Source organism: Typha latifolia, chromosome 3 (assembly GCF_019914945.1).
Source record: "Typha latifolia isolate L0001 chromosome 3, TyphaL0001v2, whole genome shotgun sequence".
NCBI classification, from domain to species: Eukaryota; Viridiplantae; Streptophyta; class Magnoliopsida; order Poales; family Typhaceae; genus Typha; species Typha latifolia.
In genome coordinates this window covers 445,866-471,070 of record NC_133088.1, presented here as the reverse complement: position 1 = coordinate 471,070, position 25,205 = coordinate 445,866, and the positions used below count along the sequence as shown (strand labels likewise).

The 25,205-nt window shown below is 41.0% G+C and overlaps 5 protein-coding genes across 9 annotated transcripts; 4 read left to right on the top strand and 1 right to left on the bottom strand.

The window, feature by feature from the left end:
• Window positions 1–566: 566 nt before the first annotated feature.
• On the top strand, window positions 567–4,512 carry LOC140784311 (chitin-inducible gibberellin-responsive protein 1-like). 3 transcript variants are annotated; one of them, XM_073131631.1, is made up of 2 exons: window positions 567–695; window positions 2,580–4,512. In XM_073131631.1, the coding sequence occupies exon 2, from the start codon at window positions 2,615–2,617 to the stop codon at window positions 4,313–4,315; it is 1,701 nt and encodes a 566-aa protein (XP_072987732.1). In that variant the 5' UTR covers window positions 567–695; window positions 2,580–2,614; the 3' UTR covers window positions 4,316–4,512. The 3 variants fall into 3 exon arrangements, with proteins under 3 accessions (XP_072987732.1, XP_072987730.1, XP_072987733.1); XM_073131629.1 differs by having other exon boundaries at window positions 2,573–4,512; XM_073131632.1 differs by having other exon boundaries at window positions 628–695; window positions 2,630–4,512.
• A 406-nt stretch (window positions 4,513–4,918) lies between these two features.
• On the top strand, window positions 4,919–10,481 carry LOC140784310 (uncharacterized). The gene is made up of 6 exons (XM_073131628.1): window positions 4,919–5,229; window positions 5,324–6,155; window positions 6,335–6,522; window positions 7,762–7,798; window positions 7,926–7,993; window positions 9,729–10,481. Exons 1-6 carry the CDS (start codon window positions 5,126–5,128, stop codon window positions 10,204–10,206), a joined length of 1,707 nt encoding a protein of 568 aa, XP_072987729.1. The 5' UTR covers window positions 4,919–5,125; the 3' UTR covers window positions 10,207–10,481.
• Window positions 10,482–10,927: 446 nt separating this feature from the next.
• Window positions 10,928–12,279, bottom strand: LOC140784312 (uncharacterized). Its single transcript, XM_073131633.1, has 2 exons — window positions 11,665–12,279; window positions 10,928–11,138 (listed from the first exon to the last, which is right to left on the bottom strand). The coding sequence occupies exons 1-2, from the start codon at window positions 11,997–11,999 to the stop codon at window positions 11,081–11,083; spliced, it is 393 nt and encodes a 130-aa protein (XP_072987734.1). The 5' UTR covers window positions 12,000–12,279; the 3' UTR covers window positions 10,928–11,080.
• Window positions 12,280–17,280: 5,001 nt separating this feature from the next.
• On the top strand, window positions 17,281–19,427 carry LOC140784599 (scarecrow-like protein 32). The gene has a single exon (XM_073132092.1). The coding sequence runs from the start codon at window positions 17,741–17,743 to the stop codon at window positions 18,983–18,985; it is 1,245 nt and encodes a 414-aa protein (XP_072988193.1). The 5' UTR covers window positions 17,281–17,740; the 3' UTR covers window positions 18,986–19,427.
• Window positions 19,428–20,228: 801 nt separating this feature from the next.
• LOC140783249 (BTB/POZ domain-containing protein At3g22104) lies at window positions 20,229–23,973 on the top strand. 3 transcript variants are annotated; one of them, XM_073130058.1, is made up of 3 exons: window positions 20,229–20,828; window positions 22,036–23,139; window positions 23,343–23,973. In XM_073130058.1, the coding sequence occupies exons 1-3, from the start codon at window positions 20,772–20,774 to the stop codon at window positions 23,775–23,777; spliced, it is 1,596 nt and encodes a 531-aa protein (XP_072986159.1). In that variant the 5' UTR covers window positions 20,229–20,771; the 3' UTR covers window positions 23,778–23,973. The 3 variants fall into 3 exon arrangements, with proteins under 3 accessions (XP_072986159.1, XP_072986160.1, XP_072986161.1); XM_073130059.1 differs by lacking the exon at window positions 20,229–20,828 and adding an exon at window positions 21,569–21,786; XM_073130060.1 differs by lacking the exon at window positions 20,229–20,828 and adding an exon at window positions 21,781–21,863.
• The last annotated feature ends 1,232 nt before the right edge of the window (window positions 23,974–25,205 follow it).

Sequence of the window (25,205 nt, the reverse complement as noted above, 5' to 3'; positions counted from 1 at the left end):
ATACATTATACAAGATTTTAGTGAGTAAGATACCACTAAGGTTTTTGGAGCAGCTTTTTAGTTAGTGCTTGACGTCATAATGGATGTCATTGGAAGCCACTAGATAGAAAGTAAAGAGAAACGTGCTTCTAGAAGTTTACTAGATAACCTTGTGTTCCTATATTCTTCCTTATTTTGTCGTTTTCCTCACTGGGACCCAAAAACACACACGTTACACGTAAGCCACTTATCCATCGGGTCCACTTTGGTCGGACGGTTCATAGTGGGTCATTTCGGTCAAAGTAAGCAGCTATAAGCCCCCCAGATCTGATCCGTTGGATCTTAAACGGACGGATAAATATGCGCCAACGAGCTGCCACGTCAGCTCAAACGTGGACTCCAAGGCACCGTCTTGCGCGTCGTGTGCAGGCCACGTGTCGGACAACCGCGCAATGTAGGGTTGTCTACGTGGAAATTTGCTGAATTGAAGCCGTACAATCTCCATCGGACGGCTGATGATTGCCACTGAGGTGGTCGGCGGAAGGCCCTTAAAATCGGCGTTGAACCGTCAACAACGCGGGAACGAAGACCGTGGGCCGCACGTGACTGACGATTGCCCTTATAAAGCCCCCCGGTGTCAAAGCTATCGCTTTTAGTATTCGGAGCCTCAAAATTAGAGAAGCGGAGAGTAAAAATTGATTCTGGAGACTTTGCAGGTACAGGATAATTTTTCTTCTTAATTTTAAGTCCTTTGCTTCTTGGACTACTGTTCCTTCTGCTTTCATCGCTTTTGGTTGGGATTTGGCTAATCTGGCGAAAATTAGGTGATTTCGATTGGTTGCGAGTTTCTCTTCTTTCCTATCTTGGTTCGATCTGAGATATATTTGGGAGTCTATCTGGAATCCTGTTTGCCCAAGGAATTGAAATTTGAAACATCAAATTTAAAACCTGCTATTGGGTTTGATGACTCACAGATTTCACTGATATTACTTCTACATAGTGTTGAAATGGTTTTGGAGCAAACGGGATTGAGCCAATCGAAAGTAGGTCGATGCCCTAGTTTAGTTGATACTGAGGCAATTAAGTACTTTTGTTTTTTTGGAGGAGGGAAAAGTGGGGAGAATATCTGGTGATTTATAAGGCTGATATCTGGTTGTTGATGATCTAGAGTGGGTATCATGTATTTACTAATACGCTTGAAATCATAATAGCTACTAATGATTTTAATTTTGCAGGGGACTGTCCTTTCAATAGGATCAGATTCCCCAGATGCTCCTCGTGACAATGATATAGTACGTCAGGAATACATTTAATATCTTGAATCTGTTTTGCAATCTTTGCTGAAAATGCATGCTACCAAAGTTTTCTCTTGTAAAGATAGTTCTAAGATGAAATAGTGATGCTCTTCCCTTCACTGAACCACTGAGGAGCATACAACCAAAATTCATTTGGAGGGCAAAATAACAAAGTTAAAATAAAAACCATTATCTTGGCAACTATATTGGTCTCGTTCAGTATCACAAAACATTCTGTCTATGTCAAACTCAGATTTTCATAAGATTTCTTGGAATTCTGAAGAGAGATTACTTTTCTGAAATTGCCTGGGTGTCGTGGTAAATTGTATGATGCATGCTAAATATAAATTCTTTTGGATTTGATTTAATGGCTCAACTTCCATTGTTTTCTACAAAGTCCATGTGATACTCCTATATAAATTTGGTGCAACTCAAATCATTCAGTAAGTTCATTTATTTTACAACTGGAAAGCCATCAACAGTATAGATGTCATTGTGCTTTAAGTAAATAACTAGGTTTTACATGATTGCACATTTAGGTTATCATATTGCTTTTGAGACGTCTATCTTTTTGGTAAGCTCTAGTCTTCTCCTCTATGCTCAAAATGCTGTTATGATTTCACATATAAGAATCTTGAATAGCTGGTATTAGGAAGGTGCCTTATTATGTTTTTCATTCATGGGTGGCAAGTTCTGCCCTGTCAAAATAATGGGGTTTTTTTTTTGTATTCCCAGAGATAGCTGATATTCAGCTAAGTAAGATAGAATAGGATGTAGATGATTGTTTGCCACATGTTTTAAGGTGAAAGAAAGACGGGAGTTCTTTATTTTGTCTATTGGTCAACCATAAGACCGCATGCACAGCTATTAATTCATATTAAGAGAGCAGTATGTGTAGACTCGTTTTAAATCACATGAGATCTTGCTGTTCCCTATTTTATTTATATGTTGATGTTATTGAAGTTATCACTTAGGACTCTGTTATAATGGAATACTATCAGTACAGGCTACACATCTTCTCATTGCATAACAAGTGCTTGTCGGACATCACATACTATGGCTATTAATCATGAGAATTGAATTAATCATTCATCATAAGCACAGATTCGTCTTTTATGTTTTAAACTACTGAATTGTAATCATGCGTAAGAAACTTGCTTTTAACATATTTGGTGTTTTTGCAGTGTAATTTTCTTTTCTAGGAAGTGGCACACTTGGATTTTGGAAAAAATGTACATTCTTTTTGATGCACTTCTATTGTTGATTAGCTGATGTGATATATGTTATTATTTGACAAGTGTACAGGAAGCTCATGAATAACTGATGCTCATTTATTTACTATGGACTTGCACCAGTTCGTGAAGTGTGGTGTGACTGCTGTAGACGAGGCCTTCAAATTTCCTTCTTCAAGAGTCTCTGAACAAGCTGAGATTTCAATCAAGTTTGGTGTAGGCAACTCACCTAATTCTCCACTTTCTAGTCAGTTGGATTGCGATACTTCATCCATCCCATGCAATAGTCAGGGACAGCTGAGCTCCACAGAGAACTTCGCAGGGGTTGGTCTTTCCCAGTATTCCCCACTTGAAATCAACAGCTCATTCAGGGAAACCCAGATCCATATTCCAGATCTTATCCAAGTGCAGTCCGACTCATCATATGCCATTTCCAGTCGGAGCATGAGGCATGCTTTGCAAGAAATCGAGACTGTTCTGATGGCCCCTGACACTAGTGAACCAACAACCAGCACTAGTCCTGAATTAGACGAAGCCAAAGAAGCTAAGCTTACAAAGCAGCGCTCAAGGACTTGGAGTCAAAAATCTCGCCTGGAGTCTCCTGCTGTTATCCAGACACACTATCCTCAAGCAAGCTATGGAATTCATCCAGAGAAACGACAAAGGGAGATGAAGGAAGACCCTCAGACTAGTGTGAAAAATCTTCTGATTAGGTGTGCAGAAGCTTTATCAGAGGACAAGATAGATCAATTTGATATGCTTGAGCAGGAAGCCCGTGATGTCATTTCCATCAGTGGAGAGCCCATCCAGCGTCTTGGTGCTTACATGCTAGAAGGCTTGGTGGCGAGGCGTAGATCCTCTGGTACCAATATCTATCGTGCCCTTAGGTGCCGAGAGCCACAGAGCAAGGAGCTTCTCTCATACATGAGAATCTTATATGACATTTGCCCCTACTTTAAGTTCAGTTATATGGCAGCCAATGGTGCTATTGCTGATGCTCTGAGAAATGAGGACAAAATCCACATCATAGACTTTCAGATTGCTCAAGGGACCCAGTGGGTCACACTGATACAAGCATTAGCTGCAAGGCCTGGGGGGCCACCACATGTTCGGATCACTGGAATTGATGATCCAGTGTCGGAGTATGTTCGAGGAGAAGGCCTGCAACTTGTGGGGGATATGTTATCAGATATGTCAAGGAAATTCAACATTCCTCTTGAGTTCCATCCTCTGCCCGTCTATGGGCCTCAGGTAACAAGAGAAATGCTGAACATAAGGCCTGGAGAAGCACTCGCAGTTAACTTCACCCTTCATCTGCATCACACGCCGGATGAGAGCGTTGACGTGAACAACCCACGTGATGGTTTGCTGAGGATGGTGAAAGGGCTGTCTCCAAAAGTGACTACGTTGGTAGAGCAGGAGTCCAACACCAACACAACCCCATTCTTGACAAGATTCTCAGAGACATTTGATTACTACTCCGCAATGTTTGAGTCAATTGATGTAACCATGCCGAGAGATAACAAGGAGAGGATAAGTGTCGAGCAGCATTGCCTGGCAAAGGACATAGTGAACATAATTGCTTGCGAGGGTAATGAACGGGTCGAGAGGCATGAGCTCCTGGGGAAGTGGAGATCAAGACTGAGCATGGCAGGTTTCAAGCCTTACCCACTCAGCTCTTATGTGAACTCTGTGATAAAGACTCTGCTGGGATATTATTCTGATAACTATAGATTGGTCGAGAAAAATGGAGCTTTGTTGCTGGGTTGGAAGAACAGGGACCTGATCTCAGCCTCTGCATGGCACTGATAGCAAATATAGAGAGCCTTTCTGAAACAAAGGTTAGAAATTAGTAAATGCCACTATACATGTTAATAGATCTAGTTAGTGTTCTTGTCTGATGCAGAGTTCAACCCTTCAAGAGTGTATCTTCGAATGCTGCATCCTTTGTTGTAATCTACGAGAAGTTGAACGAATGTAGAGTAAATTATTTTTGCTGTTGATAAGGTTTTTCTGTGTTCGACCACAAAATAATCATTTTCGCAGCTTGATTTCCTTTCCTCTTTCAGAACGATGGCAGTAGTAAGTTGGCTTAAATTCACAGCGGTGTGAAGGTTTCTCTTCACTTGTTTCTTTTTTGATATCTCTTATGACACAATTTGAATGCTTCTTCTGAGAGAGGAAGCTGCCTTCCAAAAGAATTTCCTTTTTATATTAAAGATTCCCATGAGAAAAGAAAGCTACGATTGGTGGTTGTAGAGTGGCGGACCACATCATTTAGTATAAATCTAACACCTAAGACACCAACTCCACAATTAAATCTTAGGCGGCGTAACAGTAAAAGCCCAACCCATTCATCCGAAGGCCCACTAGCCCATTAATAACGACAGAAAGCTCCAGAAGAGAGAGAGAGAGAAAAAGCCTTTTCCTTTTACCTTCTTCTCCCATCATCCCAGTGCCATCTCCTCCTCCTCCTCCTTCTCCTCCTCTCTCTCTCTCTCTCTCTCTCTCTCTCTCTCTCTCTTGCAAAGGAGAGAAAGAAGGTGGAGAGAGAAATCAAATTGTACACAAGGAGAAAGAAAGAAGAAAAGCAAGAAGAGGAGAGGAAAAGGAAACAAGATGTCGAAGAAGAAATCTCTCAGCGGATCCACGACGATGACGCTCAAGGACTTCCACGGCGGATCAATTCCGTCCGACCTCCCTCTCCCCTCCGCTCCCGGCGTGTATCTTCCTCCTCCTTCTTCTTCCTATAATAGTCTTCCAACTCCCGAACTCTAACCCTAACCCTAATCTCGATCTGCTTCTTCCTCCTTGCAGCTCCGTACGACCGCCTGATCGTGCCGCCGCGTGGGGACCGGCCGCCGGGAGGCCTGATCACCACCGCCCCCGTCCCGGATCCGCCGGCGCCGGCGTCGGCCGAGCGTTAGACGAGCGGCCTCCCGCCTTCCTCTCGCAACCTGCAGCCATCGGCCGCCACTTCGACGAGGACGAGCGTAAGCCCTTCGATGCATCCTCTGCTCCACGCCGCGTTGCCGCACCTCCTCCGCCGGTTGCGGCCGTTTTCGATGCCAGATCCGAGCCCAAGCGCCCGATCTCGAGCCCGGTGGTGACACACCAATCCCAAGGATCAAGTTTCCATGCGCCGGTGGGCAGCGGGGGTCCCGTTGCGAACGCGTGGGCTGTGAGGAAGGAGGCTGGAGCGGAGCCGGTAGTAGCGGGCCACCCGCCAACGGCATGGTCGGCTTCACGGCTTGCTCAGGCCAGCGCGGTTGAGAAAGTCACCTCTGGGCGGTGGCAGTCGAAGCCAGCTGACGTGGAGGTGATCAGATTGCATGAGGTGGAATCTTTGGATGCAAGATTTGGAGAGAGCTTTCGGGTTTCTGAAAGGGAAAAGGATAGGGTTTTGCCAGGTGTTAACTATTCTGATGGGCATCAGAGCGCGGAGAGGGTGAGATCTCCAGTGTACGTACCGGAGGTGAAGGAGAAGAGTGCCGCGGGTTGGTATGAAGGTGCTCGGCCAAAGTCCCATGAGGGGAGATTCAGCGGGCCGGGAACAGCAGTGGAAGTGTCAGAGCGCCCAAAGCTGAAGCTTCTCCCGAGGTCGAAGCCACTGGATCCAACAGAGACCCTCATATCTGAGGACAATCAGGTTTTCTGTTGTTCCAATCGCTAGAACTGATTAAAAGTGCCGTGACCCAATTGCATAAATAGTTCAATTGATGGTCTTTCTTGTTCAATTTGAATGTGGTCATAGCAGATGAGCAATTGTATTTATTTCATTATTTTTGTATGGTTGTAATTGGTACCTGCTGATGGTCGATGATGCAGAGTTATCAGCAGCTGGAAAACGTCGTACCAGTTGAAAATGTATACGATATGCATGAGTATCTGACTGCACCTAAACCAGGTTCCTCTGGGTTTGACTCTGGTAACCCAGCAGCTGAGCGTCCACGATTGAATCTGAAACCTCGCTCCCTGCCTGTTGAGAAGTCTGCTGAAATCGCTGAAAGGGAGAGGTTTGACATCTTTCCTATTATGTACTTCTGTTGTCCTGTTACTAAGTTATTATGCCTTCAGGCTTGTAAAGTTGTTGATTATGTGGTATCTTAGTTTGGTAATTCTCGTCTATTTGCAGCAGTCTTCGTCAAGATACCTATGGTTCTTTTCCTCCAATTCTTCTACTGTTTGGTGCCCTCTTGATGTGATCTCTTTGTTGAATAAATTATTTGCAGTAGTCTTCTACTCATTACTGTCGTGATATTAGGCATAGGTTGGTGTCTCTTGTAACATATCTGGCCTCTCATTGTAGCCCTATATGGTTAGTCCATAAAATAATGGAGTCACTAAAATAAGTAATGAAAAGATAAAAGATGCTAAAACCATCATGCGATACTAAAGAATAGGCCTCATCAGTATATTTCCCAAAGTAGAAGATTTATTATCTCGATGGCACAAATGTTAATGAAGGCTGACAAGGACTCATTTTTTTAGTTCGTTTCATGCTAGCCAGAACACAGGCACGGCAAATGTCCTACAGTTGAAGCATGATATCATATTGATTTTGTACTAGTCATAGAAAATTTCTTGTTGACGAGTCAGTTTTATAGAACATCATTTTTGTTTTCCATAAAATTTGGGATGTGTTCCGGTGATGAAAAGTAGGAAAAGAAAATGATAATTTTCTAGAAGTTTATTATTTTATGTTATTTGGATAAAAAAAAGTTGAGTGAGAAATGAGTTTCTTCACTTCCCTTAAATCACCTAACTTTTTCAATTTTAGCTCATTCCACTTTATCTTCCAAAAGGAAAGAGTGACATTTTTCAGCTTTTTATATATTGTATGACATTACTAATTATCATAATTATCCACTTTTACCAATTGCTTCTCTTTTTTAATTAACTAATAAATACTAATAAGTCATGATTAATTACTATAATTAGTTTTACTAAAAACTTTGATGATCTTCTTCCCTCTATTTTTTTATCATCAAAACAAACTCTTAAGAAAATTTGAACTTTGTAAGGAACTATCAGCACTTCTAATTAGTTTGACTAGGGAGATTTTGTGTCTATTGAGGAACATTGTGTTGTATTATGTTGTTTCTAGGTGTTTGTTTTTGTCGGCATCAAAAAAATTGCAAAAACTATAATGTCCATGTAACATATACCACAGTAATAGTTCACGAGTTCATCTGTAAAGCGCACATGGTTGTTGATTGTTTACTTGCTTATTTAAATCTAATTCTTTGGTGCAGGCAAACAGTGTTTGGAGGTGCCCGACCACGGGAACTTGTAATCTTCTCTTCTCTCTTCCAGATTAGAATTTTTGGAATGTGAAGAAAGCATCACATATGCCCCTGCCTGCTTGAGCTTTCATAGAAGCTTTTAAAGTCAAAAAGCTGATAAAGTTTTTTTGCAGGTTTTAAAGGAACGTGGGGTAGATGTTGTTGCTGCTTCTGATCTTGATAAGGCCTTACCATCTAACAGGTATTAGTTTCACCGGATGGCTCTCATCTGCTTACTAAAGTTGGGCACATTATTTATTGAACCAATGCCATTCATACTGTTAGTTCCATATCTGATTAAGCAAGCTTCCTGCTGTGTACATCTCTCATTAAACTATATGTCTTTACTCCTTAATGTACAAGTTAGTGATGTAGGACAAGATAAAGTGATTCAGATTCAAACTCCCTCTGCCTGCCAACAATATTCTAGAAGAAAGGCTTTGTGAGTAGGTAGAAAAAAATGGAATCTTTTTGTTGGAGTAAAATATCAGACCGAATTTTGCCATAGATTGAATAGCAAGTTGCATATCGTAGGAGGACAATATAGGTTATAAGGGTTATCAATGCCATATGGCCATGAGAACTTTTGAAGGAAGTAAGTTAGATGAGAGATTTACGAACCAAAAAGGAAAGCAAGGACTCCTTCCACACCTAATAATCGATTACACAAGTACAGTGTATATCTAGTCTAACTAGACACTTGGGCCTTGTTTGAGTTGAGACTAAGCTCCGAATTCAATTAGTTAGTTAGTACGGATTTTTTTTAAGAGTAAATTTGTTTAAGTATGAAAAAATAAAAAGATGTTTAGTTACTAAATCAGTTTATGAATCTCTGAACTAGTTCATAGAAGGTCCTTAAAGTAAAAGCAAACAAGGCCTTCGGAAATTTATGAAGAAATCGTTATTTCTAGGATGCTCTGCATGTGGAATTAAGAGGTTACTACTGGTGAAAGCATGTAATAGTTAGGAAAGGTTTTGGACTATAATAAAAAGGAAACTTTTGGAACAAAAGTATAATAGATAAGTAATTCTGCAGTAGACTGCGTAATGTGAGATTCTGATAGAAAGACGTGATAATAGGAAAAAAATGATGATTTAGGAGTCAAGTACCAGAAGGCTTCATATGCAGCTTGACCTCACAGAAAGTAAACATAAGGCCTTCTTGTCTTGATGCTCCACTTTGTTTGTCATTATAAAAAAGAAACTATAGCAGCAAGGGTTTTGAAAAGGCCACTATGTTGATTTGCATCAAACAATTAAAATTAATTTTACATGAATCAATAAAATCTAATACCTCAGAAAGATGACTAGAGAAGTAATCTCTTACAGCCAAAGAATAGATAAGACAGATCTTGTTATCTTACAAACATGCTTCTTTGATGGGTTTGGTGACATTTGCCCTCTTGTATAGGATCCCACATTCCAAGTTCTTTTGACAATCGACTTCCCTAGCACCATATTTTCTGGTATATGTCCCATTGGTATTCATACATAAGCTGTATTGAAACCCAAGTGGTTCCAATGTATTTATCTGTGTACTTATATACTGTTCATTCATGGTGGCTCCTTACGGGCTGTTGAATTATGTCTCAAGTTTATCGGGTGACTTCTGATGTTTTTTATAGTCTAATCTCTGCCTATATTTTCTTGGATTTCCTTGGAAAGCCATGGTTTTTATAGAATTTTACAGTTATTATCTATCCTGGATAATGGTTTTCAAGTATGTTGATGCCAGGGATCCTTAAAAGGCTTTTCCCTGTTGTTCGTATCTTTCACCCATGTTCAGTTTTGTGGCCTGAAACTGAACATTCTTTGCTTACAGTTGGGTTCAGAAAATTAGCTGATTTGGGAAAGTTTGTGTTCTGTGTATTGTTTATTCAGTGTCATTCTGGCTAGCATATATCATTCAACTGATATTGTCTACTTGGATGTGTAAGGGCTAGAAGCGATCTTCCAAAGACTGACCCAAAGCTGGAGCCTGCTCCAACTAATCGTTCTGGTGAAAGAACTGATAGTTTCCCACATGGTCAAAGGGGTGGTAGGGACCTCCAGAGAAAAGATTATCTCCCTGATCTTGATAATGCGGATAACATGAGGTCATCATGGAGGAGTGACAATCGGAGGATCCCTAAGGATACTGAGAAGCCACTTGAGCAACCACGTCCAGAACCTGAGACCTGGCGTAAGCCTGCAGAGCAACCCAAGCCTGATGTGTCTGCTCCTCGCTTTGGTAAAGCAGCCTCTGCTTTGGAGCTTGCCCAAGCATTCTCTAAGTCAGTATCGGATAACAAGTCCCAGAACCGCTTCACTAATCAGAGAAGCCTACCAGGCAGGAACCAGGTTCCATTTTCTCGGCTGACAGACAATAGGGAATTCTACTCAGGCACTGCCCAGAGACAAATTAATGGTTATTGATGAGTCAGAGAGAAGAGAACAGGCCGGCAACTGGATATCCTTGCTCGAGAATAACATTGCAGCTGGCATTCTTGGTTACTTATTTTGTGCAAAAGGGAGATCTAGCGGGTTGCATTTGAAAGGCAGGATTCATTCTGCTGTTCATTTCCATGGCCTAAATGCGGGAGTAAAGTTCTTTCATTTTCATGAAAGTGATTCCTGAAGATTAGATCTTTCCATCTGTATCATGGATATATGACATTCTAATAACAGCAGTTGTATCACTTTAAGATTCATTCAATGGCATTGATGTTGTTAGTCAGGTAAACTACAAATCAGATATAATCTTACACCACACACTGTGCTGATAAACTCAGTCGATTGGGCGAAAGTGTGCCCACGTCAAAACTGGTCTTCACTGGAACATGCTTGATACAAAGGTGGCTGTCGTTTTACTTCTATGCGAATATTTTAATATCGCTAAATTCTTATGCCGTCTATCTTTCGGCTGCATGCTTTCCTGGATGTGTATTCGTGTCACATCTGGGACCTTATGTTCGAGCTGTTTCCATATGTTCTGTGGATGCTCTTGTTCTCTGCCAGATTCTTATTTTATTTTATCGAAGCTTATGTAGTAAGTATTACTTTATCTTGTTTAACACGATACAATCAAAAAAAAATCTTGTTTAGCACGATCAGAAATGCCTCATGGACTGTTAGGGAAGTTAGATAAGATGATATGTAATCACAAACCAATTACTGCACAATCAAACCACAATCGATAATAAATATACATCTGCAAGCATATACAGAAGATTGGAAATCTGCCGCTAAAGGAGAGGAGCGCTAAGTTGCATTGTCATAGCACAGTGCTCTGAATGCCTCACACGAATCTTTAGAACAAGAACGGAGTGGGAGCAAATGCTGGAATCATTGTGGGGACTCCGAAGTGCCTGAAAACAAAATTATTTATTAGGACAATAATCTAGATAATGCCAATACTATTCTTTTTAAACAAAAGATTAACTATAGCTGGATAGCTGATATAATAGCTAACAAGGTGATGATTAAAGAAACCAATCTGGCAAGCTATCACATTAATACAAACTTGAAATCTTACCCTCAATTCTACATGTATTCAGAGATGATGGGTTCTTTTAGATTACTTCCATTTTGCTACAATCTACAGTTATATCCACGTAGTGGACCGCAACCATGATATAAGCATAGAATTCAATTACACTTCTTTATTGTTTATAAATTCAACTCTTGGTTTATTATGAGAATAAACAATATTAACAAAAATTACCACCGTTTAACTGACTTTATATAACGAGATGCACATAAACCGCAATTCCAAACCAGTAAAATGTACTACGTGTCTCCATCTTAGTTGCAGTCGTATCAAACTCATCCTATCCGACGGAATCCTAGTACGTTTCAACTGCACAGCATGAGAGAGAGGGAGAGAGAAATTACCGGAAATCCTCGCGATCCCTCCGAGGAATAACCCTAACCTTATCCTTCCCCGATCCGCCCCCGCGGCTTCCTCTTCCGTTCCCCGCCGCTGCCTTCGCCTTCGCCTTTGCCGTCACCACTAAGGCATCGGCCTCGGAGATCGCAACTAGAGACGGCTTCCACGGCTTCTCGACCGAGTGCGACGACCTCCTCCGCCTCTTCTCCGGCGATTCACCTTCCACTGACGATACCAACTCCGCCTCCTCCATCACCCTCGCCGTTTCCGGCGCCGGCGCCGGCGCCGCCTTCGGTCGGGCGGATCTCCATCCGCAAGGTACGAACTCAAAAAACCTCATCTCTCTGTCTCTTTAGAATTCCTCTCAGATATAGGAGACTAGCACATATTTACGAAGGGAATAAGAGAAATCTCTCTCTTTGCTCGCCGAGCAGAAGACAAACTAAATTACCTATTCTTCTTCTTCTTCTTCTCTCCCTCTCTCGCCATTTATCGCCCAAAATATCCTCGTTGGCAATTAAATGACCAAAACGCCCACGTTCTCATCGTAGATCACCCGGGGAGATTTGCGTAAATAAATTATGGCATCAATGATTTGAATACAGATTCCAGAATCTGATGCATCACCGTTGGATCACGATTGAACGGTATATGACTTGTAGATTCTGCTGTAGTACACAATACATAGTACGTGGCACGAGTTGGATAAGGACAAAGGATGAGTTTTTGACCATTCGCGTAGTTGGGTGGGCAACTTCTTCTGTACGTTTGGGTTTACAGCGGGTTGGTCGGAAGAGTGGTTTTGATTTGATTTTATCTGGTTCGGACGAAGAAATACATTCCAATGGGCCGGCCAATTTCCTACGTGTCAACTTGATGGCAAAAAGAAGAGGACAAAACAGTTGCAGTCTGATACCTGTGATGATCTTTATGTAGATATCTACGCTTTACTGGGAGATAGATGCTTGTCATAGATCTGAAAAATAAAAATATCTCGTTAAAAGTTCAACGCTATGACTTTTATCTCCTCACATGAACTTTATAGCAGTTTAAAAGTCAATGGGAGGAGAAAAATATTAATTTCAAATTAATGCATCTCTTTTCCAAATAGAATGAGGCCAAGAGTTGCCAGCCCATTGGCAGTATTTATATGCACGAAGAGGTGTATTAGTCTTTGGTACAATTATCCTCCATCACATTGATCCAAGTCTTGAAGACAAATGTTAACATTATTTAGAATTTTCTTTTTCCAAGTCTTTAGGTCACAAACTTATTTTATTACACATCTCCAGTATTTGCTGTACTAAACTAAGACAATTTAATGACATGAATGACGGGTAGACGGTGCAGATGAGTCAAGAAAATAAGAAGATTTCGTACAAGATACTAGATACTGGATAGTGATATTAACCCACCAAATCTAAGGATGAAATTATATATATATATATATATATATATAGATATAGATAATTACTTCATCTCTTTCTATTGCTGATGCTACCTCTTTATACATTGTATGTTTTTATATTAATTGCTGCATTCTCTAATAATAAACATGGTATTGTCCTTTCGTATCACATGTTTTCTTATAGTATGACATGGGAACAAGTCAATGGATGTTCACCAAATGCAGTTGTATCTGCTGTTTGAGCTAGCCAATTACCCCTTTTCTCTTACTTAGAAGTTAGCCAAAAAAAAAGGTAGGAGTGCCAATTATCATCTTACTCTGAGCAAGTGATGTCCACAGATCATATCAACTACAAACAGTGAAGGAAGAGGGCCTAGATGGAAATAATTGTGGACATTGAATGATGGATCTTGATTCCAGAGATCTGCAAGCTCATAAGTGCACTTCTGGTGCTCCCCCACTTTACTTCATGGTCGTTTGGCTATGTAAGTCTGGCAAGTAGTAAGCAATCAAAGTTGTGGAAGAAAACCACCAAAAGAAAATGACAATGGACCCCTCTAATACTGACTCAGTACAATCTTAATTAATCACGGAGAGAAAAAAGAAAAAGAGAGACAAAAAGATTGCAATGCCTTCATCTATTGCATTTCAGGATTGTGACTAAGTGATGTAACCATTGAGGCCACTTTCTATGGTCTCAGTTTGTTCTTTTGACGCAGTGATTGAAGTAGCTCTGTAGACCTAAATGGCAGATGCAAATTATGAGGTCTATGACTGAGTGCCTTCGGATAATTTCAATATATCATCAAAAATTTTATTCTTCGTGCTAATGAAGACTTCTTTTCTTCTCTTCTTCTCTTCTTCTTCATGTTAAAGGTGGATCTAGTTATCAAGAACCAACAGTAAATAAGAATGAGCTTATCTAAAGATGAAGCTCTCTTTTACTTCTTCCACCAAGAGCACTTGTACGTGGGTGATGGTTAAGAGCCAATCTCCATCATCACTCTTGATAAGTTACACCATGACTATCCTATCACAAATCCATCCGTGGTAGTTCTCTAGAGACTTCCCATAAATAACTAACTAATTGTGGGCTAGATAGAGCTCACTGTCCCTTTCAAGAACTCCTTTTGTTTTGATCATGGGAGGTGAGTCGAACCACTGAGTTGCAGCACAACAGACTTGTTTGACATTATCCTCTGGATTCACTAAGGAAAAGAGAAGGTGTTGCTTTCCAGTTGATATCAATGATGGAGACTCCCAAAGCAACCTTCTTGGCCCACTTTCTCCTAAAAGTTGCACAGGAAATTTGTGCTGCTAGTGGAAAGATCCGCAACTTGACTAACTCGGTGGGCATATCTTACTCTCTTATATTTTTCCTTTTCTTGCACTGCGTTTCAAGATATATATATATATATATATATATATATATATATATATATAAGATTGCAAAGAAGAAGTGCATTCAATACACTTGTTGCATGGTCAATGCTCTTCTACTCTTGTTCTTCCTACACCATTTACTCTTATTTATGATAGCAAATTAACAAAGCTTTTATAGGGCTAGCGAATGGCAAGAGTCGATCCTTGTGCTATTTGTGTATGTTCTTAAGTGGGCCGGGCCTAGAGTTGGCTAGCATTTGTGTGGATATAGCTGTTATCATAAGCAGACCGGGCCATAAGTATTGCAATTCGATCGAAAGGTAAACGAGCCGAACTCCAAGAGAAATATATTTATAGTACTGTGCCATTTTTAATTCGAGGCTGGATAATTCGTCTCGAAAATACTTGTATATCCACACTTGCCATGATGAATCGAGAAGAAGGCCTATCTTTTTCTTTGTGCAACGTCCTTGAAGAATATTATTATTGTCGTCTGAAAGAGTAAAGCAACGGATACGAGGAAAAAGAATCGATGGATGATTGCAGAACGCTACGAGACAAACTGATGGCAGTACTATCATCTTCTGGGGAAACTAATGAAAGCGAGGAATGAAGCAAAACGAATATTATCTCGCGACTAATTATCAAATTTATGCAAGTGGTTTGTATGTAAGTCTGGACTATTCCACATATGTAGTCTGTCTTTAGTATCAGTTCATTGACAACAGAAAGCACCAAACTAGTTATCCAGCCAAAATTGAGGTGGGAGTTACGATGCTTGGTTTGGAACTTCCAATGTTTCATATATATGCTGGTATTTGATGCTGTCAGAGTACTTAATTTATCTTGAAGGATTATATATATATATATATATATATCCTTCTCAGCAGGCTAAGTTTCGTTACATCGCGAACAGGATCTTATCAACTAAATGGATTTAGGGCTTTTGGAATAATAATTTTTGTGCTACTTTCTCAACAAAACCGAAAATAAAATAAATACATTTTAGATGTAATAGAACTATCTTTAGTAGTAGGAAATTCCGTTCAGTGTATCTAGCTGGCTCTACTAGGGTTTGGAGCTTTTCTCCCATCATCAAGAGATGCTTTTCTGTTGCCGCCGATGGCTCTTCTACTCTCCTCTTCTATAGAGAGCATTTTTTTTTCTTCTCTCTTGCTTTACTGTTACACTGTTTACCCTTGCTGTCGTCCACCTCGTAGTTCTCTTAGTGATTTCTCTCTCCATTGTTGTCCTCCTTCCATCTCATTGTCATCCTCTCTATGGTGCCCCATATCACATTATTCATCACATCTCTCCTTTGTACTGAGTGTGATATCATCATCTTCCTTCACGATGTCGCATCGATTTTGCTACCATCATTGCTCAAGTCTAGCCGCCTTTCGAACTTTCTTGCCTCAACTCCACCACAAACTTTGACTCTCTCGCCTTGCCGCATTGAATTGCCATCTTTCTCCCCTCTCAACATCAGCTTTGTCGTCGTTGTTGTTTGTGTCTAGCATCTCTTGAGCTCCAAGGCTCCTTCTTTCTCGCTTTTAGACACAAGGACTTCGCTACTATACACTTATTCTACCTTCAATTTATTTCATCTACGTATATGTACATGAATGTGTTCATACTTGTGTATGTAGATGTAAATAATGGATCCGCCCATACCTCCGTTCGCCTCCCTTTGTTTCAGCTAAGTATAAGACTTGCGTTCAGCATCCTCTTAATTTTTTTCTTGTATATCAAATTGTATTGGATTATTTGAACCTAATGGCATAATCAATATACTCCTTGGAATTCTTAAAAAAAATAGAACTTGGATAATAGTGACATGTATAACAATGTTTTTTGACCGTCCACGTGAGAGCATTTATTGAAGAGCAAAGAGACAACAAAGTTTTATTAGTTTAAGATAGCAAGGGTAACAACATGAAGTCATCATTTGTTTGCATTTAACTAAAGCTTATCATTTGTGAAGGATTGGCATGCTCTTAAAAAAAAGGAGTCTCATTGTCCTTTGTGTTGGACTAATATGGGACGCTGGAAAATGATTACTTGTTCTTTGCAAGATAAATGTTGGCATAGCAACCAGCCATAGCTTCAGATCTCAAGGTTTAATTGAGAGTTAGATGCAAGTATATAGAAAAATAGTGGTCATAGCAACGGGACAACGTACTGCCGGCTTGGGCTGCTCAACTGGCCTATTCTTTCACCCTTCCGGCTCTTCAAAGAAAAGTAAACATCATTTGGCACTTTTGTCAACAGTAATATGAGCAAATTGGCCACCTTTGTTTGTTTCTTGTGAAAATTTAGTGTCATTTTGACTACCATGGATGGATGTAAATTATGTCACGTTGAAAATTAATTTTGCCTTAGATGATGAACTTGTAACAAATTTAGACACATAGTAAAACGATTACAGTACTATAGTAGATTATTAGTTCCTGAAAAAAAAAAAAAATATATATATATATATATATATATTTATTTATTTATTTATTTATTTATTTTTTTCTTTTCCCCCCTACTTCCGTCCAAGCAATTGTTTCCTTTCATGCCAAGTGATTCATTTGTCCTCTCTCACATTAAATATTCCAATCACGATTTTAATACCCTTGTAGAGTTTCCTCCAAGGGTTTCGATAGTCTGCAGCCCTAGCAACAGGAACTTCATGCACATCCTGAATACTTAGCTAATTAAATTTGACAGAATGTAAGAAAAATTCCTACATACAAAAATTAGAGCCTTCCTATATTGCTCATATATATATACAATTGTCCCTAGAGAGAGAGAGAGAGAGAGAGAGAGAGAGAGAGAGACACACACACACACACACACATCTCTCTAGCAAGAGAACAAACAAAGACTTACACTGATCTCTCCCTCTTACCCACTCTCAAATAAAGTCCATATCACTTAATTTGGGGATTTCCAACAACCAGCACCCCCTCCATTAATTCCTATATATCTCTGCAAATCCCATTCCCCTCATCCTAAGATAAAACCCTAGCTCCCCCAATCCTCAACCCCCAATCACTGCATGCCACGTGCCATCCACACCACCTTACAATTACTCCCCCTCTCCTCCTCCTCCTCCTCCTCCTCCTCCTCCTCCTCCTCCTCCTCCTCCTCCCTCCTCCTCCCTCCTCCTCCCTCCTCCTCCTTCCAACCCCATGCACGTGAGGCCATCCATGAACAAACGCTAACAGTTCCAAAATCGATCCCTACTATATAGCTCTCACGAAAGATCGAGGATAGAAAGAGCTATAGTTAGCCAGCCAGCCATGAGGGCAGCTGAGCTAAGAGGCACCTCTAGTAATATTTCTCTCCCTTGCCCTACCCACTTGCACCACCCTCTTATGGGCTGCCTTGGAAGCTTGGACGGCCCATGCATTGAGAAGCTCCTCCTCCACTGCGCCGGCGCGCTCGAGGCCAATGACATAACCCTAGCTCAACAGGTCATGTGGGTCCTCAACAACGTAGCTTCCTCTCATGGCGACCCTAACCAGAGGCTAACTCAATGGTTCCTTCGCGCACTCATCGTACGCGCTTCGCGCCTTTGCCCTACTGCCATGCCGTTCGACGCTACCGGATTGGTCCGGCCTCGACCAATGAGCGTGACCGAGCTGGCGGGCTATGTCGACCTCACGCCGTGGCACCGGTTCGGCTTCTCGGCCTCGAACGGTGCCATCTTGAAGGCGGTGCAGGGCCGGCGGAACGTTCACATCGTGGATTTCAGCATCACCTATTGCATGCAGTGGCCGACGCTTATCGACGAGATGGCCAAGTGGCCCGAAGGCCCGCCGGCGCTGCGAATTACCGTGCCGTCTACTAGGCCGCCGGTGCCGCCGTTGCTCAATACCTCCGCAGAGGAGGTAGGACTAAGGCTGATGAAGTTTGCCAAGTTGAGAGACGTGCCATTGGAATTCAAGGTGATTAGTGTTACCAACAATGGAAATCTTGGTGCTCGTGAACTGAATCCTTCCTCTCTTGGGCTCAGAGTCGACGAGGCCTTAGTCATCAATTGCCAGAACTGGCTAAGGTACGTGCCAAGTGATACGAGAGACGGCTTCTTGGATTTGATTCACGAACTTAATCCAATCCTCGTCACGGCAACCGACGAAGACGCTGACCTGGATTCTCCTAGCCTTACGTCGCGGATAATTACTTGCTTCAACTATCTATGGATACCTTTCGATTCCTTAGAGACCTTCTTGCCCAAAGAGAGCTCTCAGAGGATGGACTACGAGACCGACATCGGGAAGAAGATCGAGAACATCATCGGGTTTGAGGGAGCGCAAAGGATCGAGAGGTTGGAATCGGGCATGCGGTTTGCGCAGCGGATGAAGAGGGCCGGATTCGCGAGCTTGGCGTTCGAGGAGGAGACGGTGAGCGAGGTGAAGCTTCTCTTGAGTGAGAATGCGAGTGGATGGGGGATGAAGAGCGAGGAGGAGATGTTGGTGCTCACGTGGAAGGGCCATTGCTCCGTTTTTACTACCGCTTGGGTCCCAACTGGATTTGATGAATAAATTGCTTTGTCTTTAACTTGGAGGGAGAGGAGAGCACTTGCTACCTTCTTCCAGTTTGTGGTCCTACAGACGATCGAGCTCAAGGAAGAAAATGGCATGCATGGGTTCATTGTTTGTTTATGTGCTAAAGAGCAATTAACTTAGCGCTACGGAATGGACACACGAATGGTAGAGGAGGGGATGTACATATTTGTTGTCTTTGTATGAAGCCGAGCTAATTAGTCTTGGATATAGCTTAGAGCTTACAAGATTTTCTTCGGTAACAGCGACTGCAGAACTCACAGGGCTCACTTGTAACCACTTTCTTAAAGGTTGTTATCTCTCTAGCTCTCTCTCTCACACACACACGCTGTTACTTACATCGTCTAGTCTAATGTTCACTGTTGTTATGTAGTAAGTTAGGAGGTTTCTCTCTATTGCAACATAATTTTGTTACAAGTTAGAATAGGACTTGAGTTGGAATTTTACTAGAAACGTAACATCAATTTATATCCATGAGGACTTGTTTGTTTTATCGAATGATCACATCGGGCTGGGTCGGGTTTGAATGTGAATCTTTTTATTGGATCATCCGTTCGATATGGGCCAGGTTGGTTGTACACACTGGGCCATATTTTGGTTGTTTAAGAAAACTTTATACTCATAGGGCCCATTTATGTCCCACTAAAGTTGAAAGGTATATGGACCAAAACCCAACTCGTCAACTCAATTAAGGAGAAAGGTGTAAGAATTACGCTATGTACTTATGAGATAATAAGCAGATATAACTAGTAAATTTAATCAAGCTAGAGGTGCTGACCTGTCGGATGATTTCATATAAAAGATAAGTTACTGAATGAAATGGTTTTTGCGATTATCTAAATATTACCTACAAGTCTATCACATGCACGAATTGGAGGAGTGGAAATTTCTTTGTAATGGATTTGCTGCTCCTAGGGCTCAAGCTGGTCCCATTAGAAGACCCTTTGAAGGGAGGAGGAATGACCAATCTACATTCCTGATTCACCCCCACTGTCTTAGTGGTCCTATCCTAGTGGGAGGGGCAATTTGTCATGTGTAAAAGATTCACACTGATCCAAAGACTCTCTCTCTCTCTCTCTCTCTCTCTCTCTCTCTCTCTCTCTGCTTTTATGTCCTTTTGTTTTAATGGACTATTGGTGTCACCCAGAGAGGATGGGCACTTTGGGCACATTAAAATTTCACATGGGAAAGCAAGGCACTTTAAATAAGGAAGATGTTTGTTGGGTTGGTGTTGTTTGTATGTTGTTTGTGGGAAGAAGTGGTATTATATCAGTACAGAGGGCACTTGAGAGAGAGAGAGAGAGAGAGAGGTGAGCAGTTGAGTACTGTGCTCAGGAAGAGAAGCCCAAGAGAAACATTAGAAACAAAGGCATTCTTTGAGCATAGAAACATATTAGAGAGTAGATTTTCAGGAATGTCAGGTCACTTACAAACTACTGTTCAAGTCCCTTCTCTAATACTTCTATCCTCCTTTTCCACTCCTCCTATCTGTCTTCTGGTTCTGGGTCTTGGAATCATGGAAATGTGACCCATTTCCTCTTCTCATTTCTCTCCATTTGACCAGTCACAGGGGCCCTGCTTGCCCTTGTCTTGTTACCATCTCAGAATAAGCTTTGCGGGTTCCTTTTTCCTCCCAGCTCCTTTCCCAAGTCCATCATTGTAGTCCTTTTTAGTCTTTGGTCTCAGAAGCTGGGGTTCTAATTACTGTTGCAAAGCTTCCTTTCTTGAAGTTTCATGTGGTGATTGCTAGTGGAAGCAATTGGAGATGGGTTGTGATCTTGAAGTGGATGTTAATGGGGAGGAGATCTTCTTTGTGGATAAGGTAATCTTCTTTAATCTGAATTAACAATTTGGAAACTTTTTCTTCCGGAGCATCTTCTCGCAAGGTACAATTTAACAAGAAATGTTTCTTTTTTAGTTGCATTTCATATTCTATCCACAATTCTTCTCAGAAATTTCTTATTTTGTGATTTAGTTCTCTTGTTCCATTTGCTGGATTCGTTGCTTGCTATGCTTTGTGCGAGTAATGTTCGCTTCCTATTCCTATTTCTCCATGAGATTCTTTCGTCATCCTATTATTGGAATTGGCATCTTGCCTTCCCATTTATTTTTTTACCTCTAGTTCCTTCCTTTCTTTGGATTTCGCTATTGGTTTTGGTCATTTATTACTATGACTAAGGATATGAGCTTGTCACCTTACAGTGGACTTTAATTTTTTTTTTTCTAAATTTTCTCAAACTGTTGATGTATTCTTAGTTTGTCCTCTATCTTGTCCGAATTTGGTTACATATAAAATACTGGCAAAGCTCTTCTTTGGTAATATTTGTATTCCTCTACATTGTATTTTTGTCTTGTTGGCCAATCAATTCCTTCTTCCTTTCTAATGGGATATGGGTTTCAGTGCTCTATTTACTCTCTGCTACATTGGCAATTATTTGAAAGCATTTTTCTTCATGGGTTTGGCTTTTTCCTTCTTTCATTTATGACCTATTCATGTGAGCATTTAATGCTGCTTACCTTTACCCACTTTTACTTACACCTCTCTGCCATGAAATAAAGCCGGCCTCATGGGTGATCTTATTGTTTCCTTGCCATTACTGAAGGAATTTCCTACTTTTCTTCTTGTTTCTTTTGCCTTCAATATCCAATTTAATGTCTAGAGCTACTGCCGAACTTCTATACCTCTTAACTTGCTGGACTCGTTGGAGGATTCCCTTCTCTCCATAATGGGCTTCCTGCTTCTTTCATGAAATAAATGCTTCTGATTGTTTCTCAGAAAGGTGACTGCTTGTCAAAGGCGCCTGCTTCTGAATTCCTCTTCTCAATTCAATTGTGCTCTCTCTGAGCTATTTCCTATGTATTAGCGCTATTGGCCTATCAATGACTTTTAACTACAAATTCTGCATTTTTTTTTTCTTCTTTTTCTTGAGGAGTTGATAGCTGGCACTCTTAAAAAACGACAATCTTGTTAATCATAGCTTTGTTATAGTTTGGCTACTTTGGCTGATTATTTTCAGTCCTCGTTACAGGAAATCCTTTCATCCTTCTCCGGTAGGCTGAGGAAGTTATTCCACAAACCATCAGTGACTGCAGCTGTAAAGGACCTGAAAGTAGTATTCCACGACTTCCCGGGAGGGGCAGAAGCATTTGAGCTCTTGACCAGATTCTGCTACAACAATGGCAGAGCTCAGATAACTCCCACCAACACCTGTCCCCTACACTGTGTGGCTCATTTCATGGAGATGACAGATGCCATCTCTTCCTCCCAAAATTTGATCAAGTTGACTGAGAAATCTCTCAAGGGGATTGCATACTGGACGTGGCCGGAGACTGTCAATGCCTTGAAGCAATGCCAAGATTTCTTTTCTATTGCCAATTCCTCGGGAATCCTTGGCAAAATCTTAGACTCACTTCTAGGAAGAATTACTACTGCTGGTGACACAAGCCCCAGCGGTTCCTCACCCGAGAGCTCTGCTTTCCGCTTCTCGTGTGATACGAGGAGTACCATCAGCACAAAATTCAGTAACTGCCGATCTTGGTGGTACGAAGATCTCATAGTTCTAAACTCTGATGTGGTGGAAAAATTTATCAGGAGTATGGTTGCTCGAAAAGTTGACCATGCTGTCATCAGTAGATTCCTCTTTTACTACTTCAAATGTAGATTTACTAATGCCATAACTGATGAGAAGAACAAGGTAACTGAAATCACTATCGACCTGCTAAATTCTCTTGATAGAAGCTCCGTCTCTTGCAAGGGATTGTTTGGGATCCTCAGAATCTCTTCTTCGCTGAAGCTGAGTAAAGATTGTCGAGATAAATTGGAGACCATGATAGGCAGCCAAATTGATCTTGCAATATTGGATAATTTACTAGTCCCAGCCACAAAAACAGTGGACAGTCTTTATGATGTGAATCTAATCTTGAGGTTCTTGAAATCCTTTCTTAACAGCGGGGGACGAGAATCTTTAACACGATTGAAGCGGGTAGGAAGCTTAATGGACCTATACTTGGCTGAAGTTGCTCCAGATTCCTGCTTGAAACCAGCAATGTTCATCGCTCTAACCACATCCCTTCCAGATGTAGCAAGGGATTGTCATGATGCAATCTATCGAGCTATTGACATGTATCTTGAGGTACATAGTTTGATCATATAGTAATTCAGATTAATTCTTCTGTTAATGTTCTTTGCTAGATATAGAATGGGTGTTCCTTAGAGAGGGCACGTATCAATATATGGTTCCTATTGTGTAAATTCAGGAATCTTATCCAACAATGAATATATATCTTTTCTATTTGAGCTATACAGTAATTCAATATATGGTTCCTTTTTATGCAGGTTCATGCTTATTTATCTGATGAAGAGAAGATGAAGATATGTCATGTCATAAACTATGAGAAGCTCTCATCAGAGTGCTGCAAGCACCTAGCTAAAAATTCGAGATTTCCATCAAAAACTGCGATTCAAGCACTCGTGTCTCAACATTCAAAGCTCAAGAACTTGCTCCAAGACACCAACCAATTGAAATCCTTTGGTAAGACTCCTATTAAGGGAAAGCAGTGTGAGGAAGGCGAGCAAGTCATTCTTTATGCTAAGAAGCTTGATCTGTCAATGGAGAATGAGAAGCTCAAGGCCCACCTTCAAGGAATGCAATGGAAGGTTATGGAGTTGGAGAAGATCTGCAGGAAGATGCAGACCCAGATGACAAAGCTGAAGAAGACTCAAAAGTCTAATCCTAGTGTTCCCAAATCACTTCCCAGGCTCTGTTCATGATGCAGTCCCATGTAGCTCTTTTCATGGTAATCAATGTCTTTGTACATAGTATTATTGACAACTGGTGGTTTCCAGAGTATCTGCAATATTGTTTCAATCCCTTCTTGTAGAGAAGTAAAGCTAATTGAGAGCAGTACCTTTATCAGAAGAAAAAAAAAAAGGAGACATGGCTGGCTTCTTCCTTTTTTGATTGTGATAAGTCGTATTCCTACAGCTCTTTAAGCAGCTTGGCTTTTCTTTTACCAGTTCTGTCCGGGGCCTAACTTTCTCACCTCTATGGAACACTATTTTGTCTTCTAATTTAGGACAAGTGTAGCACTAGCTAATCCGAATTTTGATGAACAGGAAGTCAAATGATGTTAATCTGAAGCATGTGATTGCTTCCATGTCTCCATTATCAAATTTAAGCCAGCAGGCATGGCATCATCATAGCGAACCTCATGGCCAGGGTGCAGTTGACTTGTACAGTGATACTAATAAAGAAAAACTTAGACACCCTGATATAATATGCCAAGATGATGAATATGCAACATGGGTGTGGGTGCTTCCTAGGTAATACTTTTGCTAGCTTTGGATACCTCTTGATTATTTTGAAAACTATTAATCTTCCAATGAACTGAAGAAGTGAACCTTAACCAGCCAAGTAGAGTTGAAGGACTTGTGTGCTGTGGTGCGCTGAGGGCCTGCTATTCTTTATTTTTTCCTATACAAAATGACTGGCAAAATTTAAATGGCATTGTGTATTGATTAGTCTATATAACACTGGCTAAAAGAGTGGACTTGCCCTTCTGCCAACATGGATGTTGGATTCTCCTCTACATGCAGATTGGATGAAGCCAAGTTCATCTATTTTATATCCCAAGTAAACTAACTAATAATATATGGCCAAAACACAATAAATGCGTAAAGGATCTCCCAGTGCTGACCCGAGGCGAGGAATACGGCGGTGGGCACGGCAGGCTACAAGACCCAACGCCGAATTAATAAACCAACATTGCTTTGACACGAAGGAATGCTGAAATGAAGGGATGCGCACGGCATCTCGCAGTGGAGGAGAGACATCTTCGCAGTGAATTTAATGGCAAAAAGACATGGACGTGATTACGAGAATTAAAGAAGGCACGGATGAATATTCTTTTCTCTTGAAAATCGAAGTTGGTTCTTTTTACTCAATTTTGGATGCTCTTCCCTGCAACAAGTCAACAACTACTCTGTATATTTACGTATAGAAAATAGTTCGTCTGACCATTTATACGAATGGCTTATGACAAAAGCCTCCTAAATATATATCTCTCGCATCTTTGCAAATTAATTAACTTCTACTCTAATTCAGATTGCCGAGATGAGACACAACCTGGTAAAGAAACTTACCCATGTGTACTTGAACGCAATAATCAAATAATGGTGGACACGATTCAAATCCAAACA

What these genes read in the sequence shown, in the direction of transcription:
- LOC140784311 (XM_073131631.1), top strand. Translation starts at nt 2,615, where the DNA reads ATGGACTTGCACCAGTTCGTGAAGTGTGGTGTGACTGCTGTAGACGAG.
- LOC140784310 (XM_073131628.1), top strand. Translation starts at nt 5,126, where the DNA reads ATGTCGAAGAAGAAATCTCTCAGCGGATCCACGACGATGACGCTCAAG. An exon ending in GTGCCCGACCACGGGAACTT is followed by an intron (nt 7,799 to 7,925) that starts GTAATCTTCTCT and finishes GTTTTTTTGCAG; the next exon opens with GTTTTAAAGGAACGTGGGGT. An exon ending in AAGGCCTTACCATCTAACAG is followed by an intron (nt 7,994 to 9,728) that starts GTATTAGTTTCA and finishes TGGATGTGTAAG; the next exon opens with GGCTAGAAGCGATCTTCCAA.
- LOC140784312 (XM_073131633.1), bottom strand. Translation starts at nt 11,999, where the DNA reads ATGAGGTTTTTTGAGTTCGTACCTTGCGGATGGAGATCCGCCCGACCG. An exon ending in AGGGATCGCGAGGATTTCCG is followed by an intron (nt 11,139 to 11,664) that starts GTAATTTCTCTC and finishes TTTTGTTTTCAG; the next exon opens with GCACTTCGGAGTCCCCACAA.
- LOC140784599 (XM_073132092.1), top strand. Translation starts at nt 17,741, where the DNA reads ATGAGGGCAGCTGAGCTAAGAGGCACCTCTAGTAATATTTCTCTCCCT.
- LOC140783249 (XM_073130058.1), top strand. Translation starts at nt 20,772, where the DNA reads ATGGGTTGTGATCTTGAAGTGGATGTTAATGGGGAGGAGATCTTCTTT. An exon ending in AGATCTTCTTTGTGGATAAG is followed by an intron (nt 20,829 to 22,035) that starts GTAATCTTCTTT and finishes TCCTCGTTACAG; the next exon opens with GAAATCCTTTCATCCTTCTC. An exon ending in CTATTGACATGTATCTTGAG is followed by an intron (nt 23,140 to 23,342) that starts GTACATAGTTTG and finishes CTTTTTATGCAG; the next exon opens with GTTCATGCTTATTTATCTGA.